Raw genomic sequence first — 16068 nt, forward strand, 5'->3', positions numbered from 1 at the left:
ACTTGCTGATGTACTCCCCAGTGAGGACCTTCCCGCAGGACTTGCATTTAAAGCACCCCAAGTGCCACTGCTTGTCCAGCGCCAACAGGGCCTGCCCGTTTTTGATGTCCCTTCCGCAGCCAGCACAGTCTGGAAGAGAGCACAGTCAGCGGTCACCACACGTTTCCTTGGCCAGAGACAAGCACGCAGGCCTCTGGACCCCAGAGGACACCTCACGCCCTAGTGCTGGGCAGGTCTGCACCATCTCTTCTCACTTCTTCCCCTGCACACAGTCTTCCCCAGGGCCTCTCACAGGACCCGTCCTTATCTAGCAAGGCAGCTGCTGGAACCTCAGCCGATCCAAGTGGATGATGCCCTTCCTCTGTTTCGTTTCCTGGGGTTAAGTGCCCTCTGAGCTCCAGCTGGCCCAGAGAATATTTAATTATAGTGTCGTGGCTATGATTTGAAGAAAGCCCTCAAAGGCCTTTATTGATTGAGAGCACAAGGGAATAGCTGAGCACCGTGGATCAACATGGCGCATGGATTCCTGGAACACGCCCATAACTCTCACTTTTGTAAAGGGGAGGGTACTTCCTTATCCACTTAAATCAGACTTTCAATGATTTGTGATCATCAATTAAATGGCTCTTAACTCCTCATCTTCAACTCGACCTTGGCAGGCTCCTGAAAAGCAGGGAGGAGAAAGTGGAGTGTGGGCACCGGCATTGGACACCTGGTCCTGCCCCCAACACTCCTTGTCAGTTAGCTATATGACCCAGGTGAGCCATTTGCCCTTTTGAAGCCTTTGTTTCCCCACAGGAAAGTGGAGATGCTATTGGCACCCACATCAAGCCTCTGATGAGGATTCAATGGTTGCCACATTCAAAGTGGCCCTGTAAACATTTGCTATTATTATTATAGTTACCATTATTATTTTGATTATGGAATACTTCATTGTGTCAAGAGAAGTGTTAAAAAAAATAAACCAGAAGAATATAAATGGGTACACACAGACAAAATCCATGTACCTGAGAAAACTACGGCCAGCAGGTTGTCTATGATGTCCCCACTTATGTACAGGACACTCACGGAATAAAGCAGGCACCAGAGAAGGCCACTAGTGGCCACATTTGGAATGAGGCAGAGGCAAGGCCCCTCAGTACACAAGTGACTAAACACCCCCCTCTTCTGACCACAGCTGTGACTGCTGTTCCTTTACCAAACACACTTCCAGCCCAACTTAACTCTCTCCTAGAGAAATAGGATACCCAGCACCCACCTGCCCCTACTTCTTGACAACACCCAACCCAGCTTGCTCCTGCTCCCTGGAATTGCACTACAGGTTCCCCGTACAAGTTCAAATCCTGGGAACTCCTCCCCAAACTCCAACCATGGTGCACAATTCCTGTTTTATCCTTGCTGCAGTGAGTTACATAAACCTGTTTTTTTTTTGTTTGTTTTTTTTTTTTTTTTTTAGAATTGTTTCCTTTTTTTATTATTGTAAACAAATGGGATACATGTTGTTTCTCTATTTGTACATGGAGTCAAGGCATATTTGTGTAATCATAAATTTACATAGGGCAATGTTGTTTGATTCATACTGTTATTTTTTTTCCCTCCCCCCACCCCTCCCACCCCTCTTTTCCCTCTATACAGTCTTTCCTTCCTCCATTCTTACCACCCTCCTTATCCCTAACCCTAAACCTAACCCTAACCCTAATGCTAACCCCTCCCACCCCCCATTATATGTCCTCATCCGCTTATCAGTGAGATCATTCATCCTTTAGTTTTTTGAGATTGGCTTTTCTCACTTAGCATGATATTCTCCAATTTCATCCATTTGCCTACAAATGCCATAATTTTATCATTCTTCATGGTGGAGTAATATTCCATTGTATATATATGCCACAGTTTCTTTATCCATTCATCAACTGAAGGGCATCTAGGTTGGTTCCACAATCTGGCTATGGCGAATTGAGCAGCAATGAACATTGATGTGGCTGTATCTCTGTAGTATGCTGATTTTAACTATAGGTATGTTTCTGGTGATCTTGTTAGCAAGTGTTAACATACCTTGAGACCCAGAAACTTCAGGTCTAAGATTTTATTCTAAAAATATTTTTGCAAAAATGTGTGTTTGTGTGTGTGTGTGTGTATTCCCTATAACATTTTGTAACAAAAATTTAACATAATCTCTATTGACATCAATGAGGGACCTACTAAATTAATTAACGCATAATCAACAATGGTATTTTAGGCTGTAAGAAAGAATGAGGTACATTTATGTGCAGATGTGGAACTTCCAAAATAGATCAAGTGAGGAAAGTGATCTGTACAATAGTGCTCATAGCATAAGCTCATGCATAGAAAAGTAGTAAAGAGAAGCGTCTGTTGCTCACCCAGAATAGAACATGCCTGGGGGAAAAAGCAAGAGCTTCTTGAGAACTTCCCTCTATGGAGAGGGACCTGAATTTACTTCACGCCTTCTATGGTGCACGAATTATTATTTTATTTTATTTTTTTTAACCATGAGAACGGTTAAAAAAAAAAGTTAAAAATGTCAATTCTGAATATTACGGATTAGAATTTCTTAGAGCATGACTTGTTAGAAACTGAGTGTACATTAGATGGTCACAAAGTACAAAGTATTTTTTTAAACTACAGTTTATTTGTATCCTCAAATCTCATCAAAATTATTATAAAGGAATCTCACATCTGGCAGTTTATTATCAATAAAAATGGAAGAGCGTGATATTTGTATAAAAATACAATTTTAAAGGGTAGGAGTACAATATGGATTTAGAATGAATTGATTGTTATTTAGGTAAATAGACTATTTTTAGAGCAGTTTTAGGTTCACAGCAAAATTGAGCAGAAGATAAAGAGATTTCCTATATTCCACCTGCCACCATAAACATGGCCCCCCCATGCCCTGTACCAGAGCCGTACACTTGTCGTAACTGCTTAGCATATACTGACACATGATTATCACCCAGAGATTATTAGCATTCAGTCTTGGGGACAAGATGGACATTCTGTTTGGACAAGTTTGTGACCCATACCCAGTATCACAGTATCATACGGAATAATCTCACCTGCACATCCTGTGCCCTGCCTACTCGCCCCTTCCTCCCACCTCCAGTGGCAACCATTGAACTTTTTACTGTCTCCACAGTTTTGACTTTTTCTGGATGAAATGGATAGTTTTAGTCCAATTGAACTGAACATTTTCTTTATGCATCTCATTAGATAATTTCCACTAGGTGGCAGTGAAGATTTAAATCCTAAGGAAAAGGCCATGTAACAGACTTTTTTAAGGCAGAAGTAAACTTGAGTGATGGTTTTTCAACTCCACAAATGGAGACTGTTGGACTCAGGGGGGCTGGCAGAGCGGTTCAAGGTCTCTACCCTGCACGAGCAGAGACGTATGGGGAGAAGGTTGCTGGATGAGGGCGTGGGCTTTGGTGGGGGAAGACTTGGGTCATTTAGTCCCTCTGAACCGTCATTCCTTCATCTGCAAAGTGCTGACAATAGCAGCCACTTGCTGGGAGGAAGAAATGAGATCATCTTGGTGCATAGCACAAGGCTTAGTGCTACACACGCACGCAACAGGTCTTCCCCTCCTTGATTGGGGCAGAGCTAGGACAAGAAACCCGGCTTCTTGACTCCAGTCAAGCACCTCGGTGCCCAGACATTCCAGAGCTGTGCAAGAAGCTAAGACACAATTTGAGAATAAGGATCACCAAGCTATTCTACCCTGAGGGCTGCTATGGATCAGGAAGGGCTCTGTGAACACGATACCACTTGGTCTTCTCAATCCTAGTCAAAATGCATGCAGACTGGAAGCCCTTGACCTCACAGGTGGTGTCTACACCACTCGGACTCTCTGAGTCCTGCCAAGAACCTCAGAAAGGCAGGCATTTTGATAATGTTTAATAGAGAAACATTCATCCAATTCTGAAATTAAAGCCAGCCAGCCAGCCAGCAAACCTGGGCTGGAAGGAGAGGCTGGGGGAGGCTTCCTCCATCCCGAACTTCACAACACAAGCAAATCAACAAAGACTGCCTCCTACATAAGACAAAACCACCCTGCCTCAGCTGGTCCCAGTTTTCCAGTATATTCCACCAAGGCTGCCCATTCTTCTCTGGACAAAGCTATGGTCTCCACTGGAGCTTGAAGTCTGCTGGGCAAAGTGTAAAAGATGGAGAGACAGAGCCGTGCTCGATGGTTCACTTCTGTGCTCGCTCCAACTGAGCTCCTTTATAAAGAACAAAACGTCCTACTCTCTATCTTCATGTTTTTCAGCTGTTGAGAAAATTGTTTCCACATCACTGAAGCAGCTGCTGATAAATATAGAAAGCTGGTGATTGGCACTGGAATTATTGTCAATGTCAGAAATAGGTGAATATGAAACAGCATCAGGGAAACAAAATCCACTAGTGACAGCCAGCGTCCTCCTGGAAAAAATAATGACCAAGTGTGAAAAAAAGATAAATAAGAACAAACGGCCTTAAACACTTTGCCTCAAGCTCTACTCTTGGCACCAAAACCAGAGCAAAGCAGGGATTTGGCCGCTCACCGCCAAGTTCAACTAACATCCAAGTACACACCTGGTTCCATAGTTCTATCATTTTGTTCAAAGGCCATAAATATCCTTAACAATAGGGATCTTGCCTATCTGCCTTAATCTATCTAATTCTTTGGGACAGAGGCCCATGGACACCTGGGTTTCCAAAGTATTTAAGCTGAAGAAAGAGACATATGGTTCTTGGGAGGAGGCTGGTGTTCCCAAGCTAAGAAGAGAGGTTGTCACTTAGGTGCATGAAGGTCCTGTCCACCTGGATACCTGTTTTCCTTGAGAATGATTTTCTGCCTTCCTAGAATTCCTCATTCAGGATGGTAAGGGACAAAAATATGTCTTATTCTGTGAAGATGTCTCTCTGGAAAGGAAGGCTGGGGACGTGGAGCCACAAGAAGGAGAAACACGTGGTAGCTCAGTTTCCACTCGTCCCAGCCTTCCCTGGCCTGCATGCTTTGGACATGCCCAGAATCGTTCAGAGTATCTGTCCATCTAGGATCAAAGCTTTCAGAATATGGAATGGGACTCTTCCCAGTGTTGCAGAATTTTGGGCAAAGGCATCAGATATGAAGACAATAGTAGTCCATTTTCCAAAGATGGGTACTAGAGGGCTGGATGGCTTGGTGGTAGTGGGCTGGCCTTGCATGTGTGAAGCCCTGGGTTCCATCCACATTGCTGGAAGAAAATTAAAAAAAAACATGGGGGGTGTAGCTCCATGGTGAGGAACATGCTTAGCCTGAATTGGGGTTCAGTTCTGAACATCCGAAATAAAAACAAAGTCTCAAGGGAGATGTCACTTATCAATGCTTGCTGTGATACTAAGATATTATAAAATATCTATTGGGATTTTTGAGACAGTCAGAGCATACTCTTTCTTTATTGTGAAAGTTTCTAAAATAAGAATTACTTTAAAAATCAACTTTCAGTATTGAAACTGTTATAGATATGTTCTGGAAAATTCAAGCTTTCCCCAGAATCCTTTTTTACAGTAAGAATAAAAAAGGAACAGCATTTGTCCAAAACAAAATTATCACATAAATTCATGGCTATACACATGGATGAAAAATAAATAGTAACAAATCATTTCAGATTTAGGATGCTATTAATAGAAAGTGGAATAAGACTTTTAAGACCTTATAAAATATCCTTTCAATGAACTGCTAAATAGAGGCACTTTATCCTGGCCAATCACAGAGCCTAAGTTCCAGGGTTTCACTAACTTGAGGTCCTGATTTAAAAACATCTTGTCATCCAAATGTTCCTACTAAACATGAATTTCCTAATCTTATGAGATATAATTATAAAGATAGGATGTGAGAGAATACTTGCTCTGTCCCAAGGGGTGGGGGGCACCCAGGAGAGCAACCAGACAGATGCCGTTAGGGTACCCAGTTGCCTTTGACCCGAACTTTCAACAGGCCACCTCAGCCTCTGCCATGTGGATTCCTTCATGGAAAGTGACTGCCCACTGTACACAGGACAGGTAGTTCTTGTTTGTTAGGGTCCTTCCCTCCCCTCCAGAGAGTCTAAGTGTCATTTCACCTGCTCTCCTGCTTGAACTGAACATCCAAGTTGCCAATCTGGCCTTCATTGGCCCTTGAGTGGGTGGCAGAGGGTTAAAAAAATCCAGACTTTTCTTATGTTACTTTAAAAATAAGAGTTGGCCTACAGTTTTAGCATCATTAAGGTATAAAGGATTTGGGTATTTGAAAATCTTTCTTTGATCATAAAGGCCATTCCTAGGGATGAGAGGTCAGTCTATCAAGTAGATATTGTTGAATGTTGACCTCCGTCTTCATTGGGGCTGTTGAATGTTGCCAGGCCCCAAATTAGACACCTATGAGTTGACAAATGTTGACTGGGCACAGTCCATGTTTTTTATTTAAACCAAGTCACTGAAGTGAATCCACAATTTTCTTTTTTAGCCTGTCATGGCAAATACCATGAATAAGGGGTCAGCATAAGAAAGGAGAGAGCTGGACTGAGGTGCCACTCAGTGGAAGAGAAAGCACGTGCCTACTATGCACAAGGCTCTGGGTTCAATGCCCAACACCAAAAAAAAAATTAAAAAAAAAAAAAATGAAGTCCAAAACGGAATGTGAAACTGCAAATTTCTTTGGCTGAGTACTTTTCAAGAGTAATTTTTTAAAAAGTTTTTATAACTTCTGAATTTCTAGGCTGCCCATTTTCCAGAAAAGCAACATGAGATCAGAAGACAAATCCTGGGTGCAATGTGTTCCCACTCTGTGGAAAATGAGGTCTCAGTGCTATACATGATTGACATCTCACATGTTAAAAGTGGCCCAGAATGATTTATGAAAGGATCTGACCTTGAACTAGACTTTGCACAGTCACCCTTGCCTCTGCTGAGGTCAGTAGCTTGCTTTGCTGTCTCGATGGCCATGGTGGAAACATCGCAAGCCAGGGTGGCCTCTGACACGCTATTTTAAGTGGAGCTTCTTGTCGTCTTTGGAGAACAACACTGCACAACAAACAGGACTTCCTGGACCAGGACAGCAACAGACCGCAGCCTCATCAGGACAGAGGCCCAGCAGCGGCCACCCTCTAAATCCTCTAAAATCCAGTCTTTGACACTCTCTTGTCTTTGCTCCGTATCACACGTGCTTATGGAGTTATAGATACTTTGGTCATAGATTTCATAAATATAAACCATTTACATCTTTCCAATTTCCAGTTCTAATTCCTAAGCCAATGTCCAAAGAATGCTGTCGGGAATGGATTCTCAAGGTAAAAAGCTTTCCCCTTTAGTGTTAGGCATGTTTCTTTCCTATATTCATGACCAGGAATCCTTCCCTCTCAAGTCATTAACAATTTACTAAGCAGGAATCCCCAGGCTAACACTGCTAGGCATTTCCAGAACCACCTAAGAAATAGAAAAAAACCTACTGTGGACTTAATTCCCACCCAGACTCATACCCAAAAGCATTAGAGTCCAGAGTCTGAGATTTTCTGCTAATTACCACTGAAGGATGACTCTGAATGGCACAGAAACCTGTCGCTGCACTCAGGACTGGACTTGATGTCCCATTCTGATGAGCCTAGGAAGACTCAACTTCTCATGGCCTGCTTGGACCAGAGTGAATGATGCAGGTGTCTTACAGAGTCAGTGCTAGGTAGTACACATTTATTTACATTTAATAAGTAAAACACGTACTTTGGAAAGGATGTTGAAAACTGTTAGGAGCTGAAAACTTCTGAGGTCTGCTTAAAGACAGTGTTCATTGCCTTACGTAACATACGAAATCTCTTGAACAGAGATCCTTCCGTTTCTCAAACAAATAAAAAATTGTAACATAAAATATTAGCATAAACATTAATACTATTTTGTCACCTGCTTCAATTTCTAGGTTTAAGATCTTGGCAAAGGGAACTGTGTGTGTGTGTGTGTGTGTCTGTGTGTGTGTACGTGTATATTTCTGGAGCTAGAAATAAAAGGAAGGACTAAACATACAGAACAAATCATTACCCTGATAAGTACACTCTTAACTTCAAAATACCCAAGTGGTGATTACAAAAGGTCAGCTGGAGGAAGACAGGCTGTTGCTTTCTGGTCCCTGCTTCACCTGTCCCGTGTGGCTGCTCAGCCCTGGGTTGCCAACATCGTCAACAGAACACAGCATTCTCTCCTGCCTGTAGAGCAAGAGGAAGGTGGGAAGGCAAAACAAAGGCAAACAGCACCTAGTCACAGAAGGGTCACATGGCGGGGCTGGGGAGATAGCTCAGTCGGTAGAGTGCTTGCCTTGTAAGCACAAGGCCCTGGGTTCGATCCCCAGCACCCAAAAAAAAAAAAAAAAAAAGAAGGGTCACATGGCAACCTCAAGGACACCGAGCACATGCTGGGTCTCCTGTGCGGGCTTACACAGCTCCCCTTTCTGCTTACAATCTGTAATCCAGACACACCCAGCAAACACCCTGGTCACTCCTCCGAAGTGGCTAAGACAGACTTTTTTCTGGAGAGTCTGGAAAATTGGGGGGCAAATTTCTGCCAATAGACTGAGCAGTGGCCATCTGCTGAAGCCAGAAACAGAGGAAGGAAAGAACAGGGGAGAAAAAGAGAAGAACCAGAGAGGGGGAGAGGGAGGGAGGGAGGAAGAGAGGGTACTCGGGTGGTCTCTGCTACCTGCGATCACCGGACACCATTCAATAGTACCCAGGCCAGGGCCTGCCACACTACTGGGCAAAGATTTCTGGGAAAGGTTTGGAAAACTGGCAGTCACTGCTTCTAAGATTTGAGACAGTCCTTACCAAACCTCTCTAAAAACTGCACCACGGCTTAAAAGACAAATATTCAGACAAAGACTTGTACAGGTATATTCATCACAGCACTGTACTCAAAAGCCAAAGATGGAAATGACCTGCGTGCCCATTAGCAGATGAATGGATACAAACGCCATAGAGCTGTACGTGGCAATGTTAGCCATGGGGAAAAAGGAAGTACTGATAAACAATGCAAACTGCGGGAACCTGGGAAACATTAAGAAGCCAGACACAAACGGCTGCATGATTTCATTTCTACAAAATATCTGGAATAGGTAAATCCACACAGAAAGCAGCCAGGAGCTGGGAGGAGAGCAGAAGGGAGAATAACTGCTCACAGGACAGCGCTTTCTTTAAGGGAGATGAGAAGGTTTGGGGACTAGACAGAGGTGGTGTCTGCACAATGCTGTAAATGCACGAAGGCCCCCAAACGGTGGCTTTAAGATGGTTAATTTCATGCTCTGTGAATTTCTCCTCAATTAAAAAATATTATACCCAGAAGGTTTGCTTGTAAGCCTATTTCCCTAATTTAGTTGTAAACTTTAACTTGGTGAAGAGTGTTATGAGAAATCTTTAACTGGCTCTGGTCACCAGGCACACATGGGTTCTTGCCAAGGGGGAAACCATACTTGATTCTACGTGAGCTCCTCAGATTCAGGACTCATTAGAAAATAGCTGCTCGTTTACTCTATTTCAAAGTAAGGAAGAAAAAAAAAGGGGTAGAATGTCAGCTTCTGCGCATTCCTCATGTGACCAGTCACTGCATACACATGGCAGAAGGTCAGAGCGAGGACAGACTTCCGTGAGACTTCAGTCCGGAGAGGTCTTTCATTTCACTTTGTAAAATTAACATTATTTTGTTTTTGAGATACTTTGGTTTTACACAGATAAAAACACAAGGTAAATTTTTTTTTTCATATAATAAAAATCATTTTCCTTCCCTGCATTACCCATTTCCCTCTCTCCTTGCTAGGCACAGCTACTAAAAGCAATTTTTCAAATATACTTTCAAGGAAAATCTCTAGGAATATACAATTATAGGGATAAATAGGGATATACAGTCTTTATGAACAACTAAGGACTTTTTACTGCTATTTAAAAATTAAAATTCAACCAGGAAATGACTGCTATTCCAACCATTAAAATTCCAGCTTTGCTGATAAGTTAGTTATTATGTAAGACACATATCTACTGAAACGAGAACAGCAAACGGCAAAATGCCAATAGCTTTCTATTCACTGAAAGTTCTTTTTAACAAATCCCTGAGTGGTACCTGTTCCCTACAAAAAGCAGGAACTTGTCTTCCTTTCTTACAACTGATGTAACTCTGACTCAGGTGAAGTGAGAAGAGGCGTCACATCGGGATCTCTTTTAGAGATTTCAGCCTGACAAATCTGAAAATGAAAAGTTCTTTTTTTTTTTTTTGTAAAATAATTTTTTTTATTGTAAACAAATGGGATACATGTTGTTTCTCTGTACATGGAGTCAAGGCATACCATTTGTGTAATCATAAATTTACATAGGGTAATGTTGTTTAATTCATTCTGTTATTTTTCCCTTCCCCCCCACCCCTCCCACCCCTCTTTTCCCTCTGTACAGTTCCTTGTTCCTCCATTCTTGCCTGCCTCCCTAATCCTAACCCTAAACCTTACCCTAACCCTAACACTAACCCCTCCCACCCCCCATTATGTGTCATCATCTGCTTATCAGCAAGATCATCTGTCCTTTGGTTTTTTGAGATTGGCTTATCTCACTTAGCATGATATTCTCCAATTTCATCCATTTGCCTGCAAATGCCATAATTTTATCATTCTTCATTGCGGAGTAATATTCCATTGTATATATATACACCACAGTTTCTTTATCCATTCATCAACTGAAGGGCATCTAGGTTAGTTCCACAATCTGGCTATGGTGAATTGAGCAGCTATGAACATTGATGTGGCTGTATCTCTGTAGTATGCTGATTTTAAGCCCTTTGGGTATAGGCCAAGGAGTGGGATAGCTGGGTCAAATGGTGGTTCCATTCCAAGCTTTCTGAGGAATCTCCATACTCCTTTCCAGAGTACTGCACTAATTTGCAACCCCACCAGCAATGTATGAGTGTACCTTTTTCCCCACATCCTTGCCAACACCTATTGTTGCTTGTGTTCTTGATAATCGCCATTCTAATTGGGGTGAGATGGAATCTTCGGGTAGTTTTGATTTGCATTTCTCTTATTACTAGCGATGTTGAACATTTTTTCATTTATCTGTTGATTGCTTGTAGATCTTCTTCTGTGAAGTGTTTGTTCATATCCTTAGCCCATTTGTTGATTGGATTATTTGTATTTTTGGTGTAGAGTTTTAACACACCCTCACCCCTCTGGAAGGAACCCCAGGCTACTCTTCGAATTCCGCTCCCCCAACCTCCTCTCCCACCCAGGAGAGCCACACTGGAACTGCCACGCCAGGCCAAAGGCCTTGCTCTGAACTCTGGGAGAGGGGCCCTCCCTGGTCCATCACAAAGTGGGGCGACGCTTCCCCTGACACCTCCACTTTTCCTTAAAAACTTGTGATTCTGTTATCAACAAATTGATCTCAAGCAATCACTAACCATTTCCCCTTGTGAAATGAGAAAATAAAAGTGAGTTTAAATATGCGAGAGTACCTCAGTTCTCATGGGCCTGTGTACTGGTGTATAATTGTACCGAACCACAAAGTCATCTTCAGTAGGGCCGGACCCCCGCAGTGGGGCCTGGGAGGAGAGATTTACTCCCTCAAAAGCTTTCAGTTCACACACAAAATGGACGTTCCTGTGTTTACCATGTGCACAGTGCTTGTCGCAAGAGCAAGTCTTGCCATTAACTAGTTCCTATCCTGGTGGAAGAGATGGATGTACCAAGAACAGGGGTATATGACAATTACTGCCATAATACGCATTTAAGGCACAGCTTTTTTGGGAACATGGGGACCACTGTGTCAAGGGCCTAAGCAAATTCAAAGCTTTCAGCCTTTTGTGTGACATTCAGAAGATGGAATTTTGAAAAACCAACACATGAACAAAATGCTACGGGAAGAATGTGTATAAAATTGTACACGTTTACAAGTGCACACAAACGTACAGCACTCAGAGAAATATCCAGAATGTTCACCAAAATGCTCACAGAGGGGATCTCTTGGTGCTGGGACTTAGGTGCTTCTCATCTTTCTTTGCACCTTCCTGTACTATTTGTATTGTTTTACCAAAAAAAAACCACTTACAACCAATCATTTTAAAAGAGGAGATGTGAGTTAGTTTCAAGGTAGAGAAGGTTTTTGGTTCAATCTCCAGAATTTTTATCTAGAATGATAAGTGGTAGGTTTTGCATAAGAAAGACAACAGGATCCTTACAGTCAATGAATTTATTCTCTTGGGAGTGGAGGTGGCCACTCATGGAAAAATTAAAATGCAGTCCACATGCACTGATTGATATCCCATGGTGCTTTGGCTGCAGAAGTGCGTCACAGTAATGCAACATGGTAACTGTGCGAGAATTTTGCTGGTGCCTAGCACAGTGCCTGGAACTTAGTAGGTGCTCAGTGAGGTGTTTGATGAGTGAGTGAAGGACACCTTAGATCTTTAACAAGGCCCTTTCATTCGACCTAATCAACTTTCCTCACAGCAGTACCTGTAACCACAATCACCAGTGTCTTCCCAGCCCTAATCCAAAATATTTTATTTTGCACCCCACGATCACCATCACCCCCTGGAACATTCCAGAATGCGGTTTTCAACCGGTCTTCCTCTAGGTTAAAAGCCATCCTCATGAACTCCATGTTGCCAAACTCCTCAAGGCCTTCCTACACCTGGCCCCTGCTCTGTCCTTCCAGGTTCATTTCTTAAGACAAAACAGTGCGGCCTTGGGTCCCCCTGCCCAGCTTCTTAAGTTCCCCATGCTCCCAGGCAGACTGCTCCCAAGCAGCCCTGCAGCTAGGCCTCCTTACAACCCCTCCAGGTAGACAAAGGCCTGGAGGATCGGAGCCCACACTGCTCGGAAGGGGCAGGACTAGGACCTGAGTGCAGGGGTGGAATTTGAGCCACGTTCTTAACCTTTACGCCCTTCCCCTGAATCCAAGTTCAGGCTCCAGCCTCACAACTCCCTTAAAGAACAACAGCCAGCTCTAAGCCACGCTTACAACGTGCCCTGAATCTTTGAAGCACTTCATTCATTAATCTCCACAAGGGGAAGATCTCTTTTTGGGGATCCAGCTATAAACCCATTGCTGCGAGTCAAATCCATGGGCTGTAAGCCTGGAGGTGTTCCTGGCTCCATTGGGTTTTACACTGGTGGAAAATATTAAAGGCAGCTATCAGGAGCAGCAAAGGAAAAAAAACAGATCTACAAGAAATGGGGGGGCTGGGACTGTCTTTCACAAAAATTAAGAAACAATGCCTTAATCATAAGTCATGGTTAGTACTGTTAAGTTATAAATAACCAGCACTTTAATGCATTTACTCATTTCATTGTACAAGGTAGGTAACCTATGACCACCCCATTTTCAAGATGAGAAAATGGAGGACAGAGACTGCTCGTGAGTAGAAAAGCCAGGATCTGGCCCAGGGAAGAACTTCCCCACTGCACCTATGGCTAAGTGCTTCAGCAGACAGTTCCTACTCAATGTGCAAATGATGTTTTGAGAAAGAACATAAAGATAAATGAAAATTATCTTGCAACTGTGAAGAGCTGTTGCACCAAACAGAAAAGTGAAATAATTGAAAACATCTTCCTCCCCGTTGAAAACATACACGTGACTCTTTATTTGAAAAGAGTTAAATTTGGTCCAACTACAGCATTTGCCCTGATACCTGTAGGAGATCCAGCTGCAGTCAGAATAATGATGATGCTATATCTGGAGGTCTATGTAGAGGAGGGAAGGGAGAAAGACGGGCTTGGATGTATTTGTGTGTGGGTGTTCATCATGTCAATCGCCAAACCCACATGCAGTCAGACACTAGTCAGACACCCTCTGAAAGGGGAAGGGTGATGGTAGACAACGCCCACTCCTGCTCAGGTGCCTGAAATAGACTGGAGCCGTGGAGGCAACAACAATCCAAGCCTGACGTGTTTCCATGCTGCTTCTTGGGGATCCAGTCTGTGGGAATCCAGTCCCTCGGGTACTGGTAAATATACCAAGAACAAGGTGGAATTAAGCTGCAGAGGACTGTCCTTAACTGAAAGGTAGAGGATAACGTCTTCTGTGCATGTTTTTTAACAGTATGAATCGGCTAGCAAAGTTAATGCTCCTCACAGCCCTAGGAGGTACGTTTCACTGTCTCCACTGGAGATCACCTTGATTGCTTATGGAATCGAATGCACTGGGCTGGGAGCAACCATTTTAACTAATTCACGGCAATATCTCTTATTGAATCAGCTTGCTTCTAGGAATAACCTCCTGAGGGGTTCCGTTTACTGAACTTTGGCGCAACAGGGAGACGAGTGTGGCATGAAGAAAGTGCACAGCCTTGGGATCAGGACACTCAGACCATCTGCACACCCATCAGGTCAGCTCTGAGGCTCAGTAACCCGTTTCTGAGAATCAGAGAGGGACACCACATGGTAAAATAAGTATCAGGGAGGGGGCCTGGCATCTGGAGCCAGAAGGCCAGGACATGGGCCGATGTGAGGTTGGGCAAATTACTTGACCGCCATGACCTTTGGTTTCTTCATCTGTGAACATGTAGTTAGTACCTATAGGGCGTGAGAGGATTAAATGAGTTAATAATGTAAATTCGTTCCAGAGTGCTGGCACACCATGAGGTAGAAAATAGGGCCAAAGGTTCGAAGAATTGTTTTGAGGAAGAAGGAAGTCCTGAGCAGAGGGCTCTAGAAGAGGTCTTCCTAAACCAGAACACACAGACATGGCGGCCACTGAGCTCCTGAAGCTGGAGTTTTATTCAGCAAACTCAAAGGGAGAGTATTTGGTGTGAATTCTCCTCACATCCTCCACGCCAGCTCCTGCTTCCCACTCTGCCCTGCTTCTGTCCCTCTCCCCCGGGTTTCACCTCCTAGCCAGTGATCAAGGGTACGCGTCCACAGAGTGTGAAATAAACCTGGTTCAGAGGAGAAAACTCACTTCCAAAGAGAACATTTTAAAGGAAAAAGAGGATCTCGGCCCTTTGATATATTTCATGGACTCTGTGAACGTTATCAAGAAAAGAGTTTTATACTAAAAAAAAAAAAAAAATGATCATTTTCTGCTTCTATATAGAAAGCCCTTTGCCAAGTTTAAAAAGTCATTGGATTTTTTTTTAAAGTAGGAATTGAAGTCACGCCAGAGTATTTTTGATGTACGAGGCAATTCTTGGAAAATCACAAATAACAACCAAATGCTTTCTAACATGGTCCACGGAATTTCAGAAACTCACTACAAATTCCTGTTGCTGTAGTATGTGCGCGCCTGCCTCCAGGGTACTGTGCATGTGTGGATCCATATATAAGAGCCCTCCTCTTCACAGACACCCACACACCCTGTAAGTGGCTGTGAGTACTTACCTAAATAGATAAGTACTTCTTAAAAAGAAAAGCGTTCTGACCCAAAGCAGTTGCCTAGGAGTGGGATTTCACCCACGGAAGGAAAGAGGAAAGTAGAATTGGGCCCAACCACCAGCACATCAGCAATGATGGTTAAAACCAGTATTAAAAATGCAATGGATCTAAGTTTGGTTACATTTTTCACTTAACAACTTTAATTTTTATGTGTATAACATGTGTGTCATATAAAACTGGAAATTATAGATGTACCCAAAAATTTTAATAAAAATTAATTATTTTGGTGGTGCAAATTGCATGGCCTGGGAGGACTGAAGGTCTTTAAAAAGAATCTACTTCTGTTTCTTAAGCCAACTAATAAAAAATATTAGATGGAACAAAATAGCAAAAATTTAGGGCCCAAAGAACTGACCCTACCAGCATCTGACCCGACCTCATCTTTGGAACCTTGAGTACATCCATTGGCCTCCATTTTCTCACCTATCTAAACAGTGGGCCAAAGGACAATCTGAGGACACATTCACCCCTATTGCAGGCCTTATGACCACGATTCTCTGCCACAGCTGTCATCAGATCCAAGGACTCTTAGAAGCCTCCTTTTCTTAACTAGATGGAAGAATTCCTCCAAAGTTTTTAGTAGCGAATTTTCATGATAAACTCTCCTAAATAATGGGGTGGGGGTGACTAATGGGGCCACCTTCCCAACGACCTGGGGCTAA

At 43.1% G+C, this 16068-nt stretch overlaps 1 protein-coding gene across 18 annotated transcripts in view; it reads right to left on the reverse strand.

Annotated features, from left to right (window-relative positions):
* Positions 1 to 16068, reverse strand: part of Ablim1 (actin binding LIM protein 1) — a 277478-nt gene that overhangs the window by 97599 nt on the left and 163811 nt on the right. For all 18 annotated transcript variants that reach the window (XM_047553301.1, XM_047553300.1, XM_047553302.1 and 15 more), the window contains exon 5: positions 3 to 129. In XM_047553301.1, coding sequence (XP_047409257.1) covers positions 3 to 129 — 127 coding nt within the window. The remainder of the gene's footprint in view (positions 1 to 2; positions 130 to 16068) is intronic.

Source organism: Sciurus carolinensis, chromosome 5 (genome assembly GCF_902686445.1).
Source record: "Sciurus carolinensis chromosome 5, mSciCar1.2, whole genome shotgun sequence".
NCBI classification, from domain to species: Eukaryota; Metazoa; Chordata; class Mammalia; order Rodentia; family Sciuridae; genus Sciurus; species Sciurus carolinensis.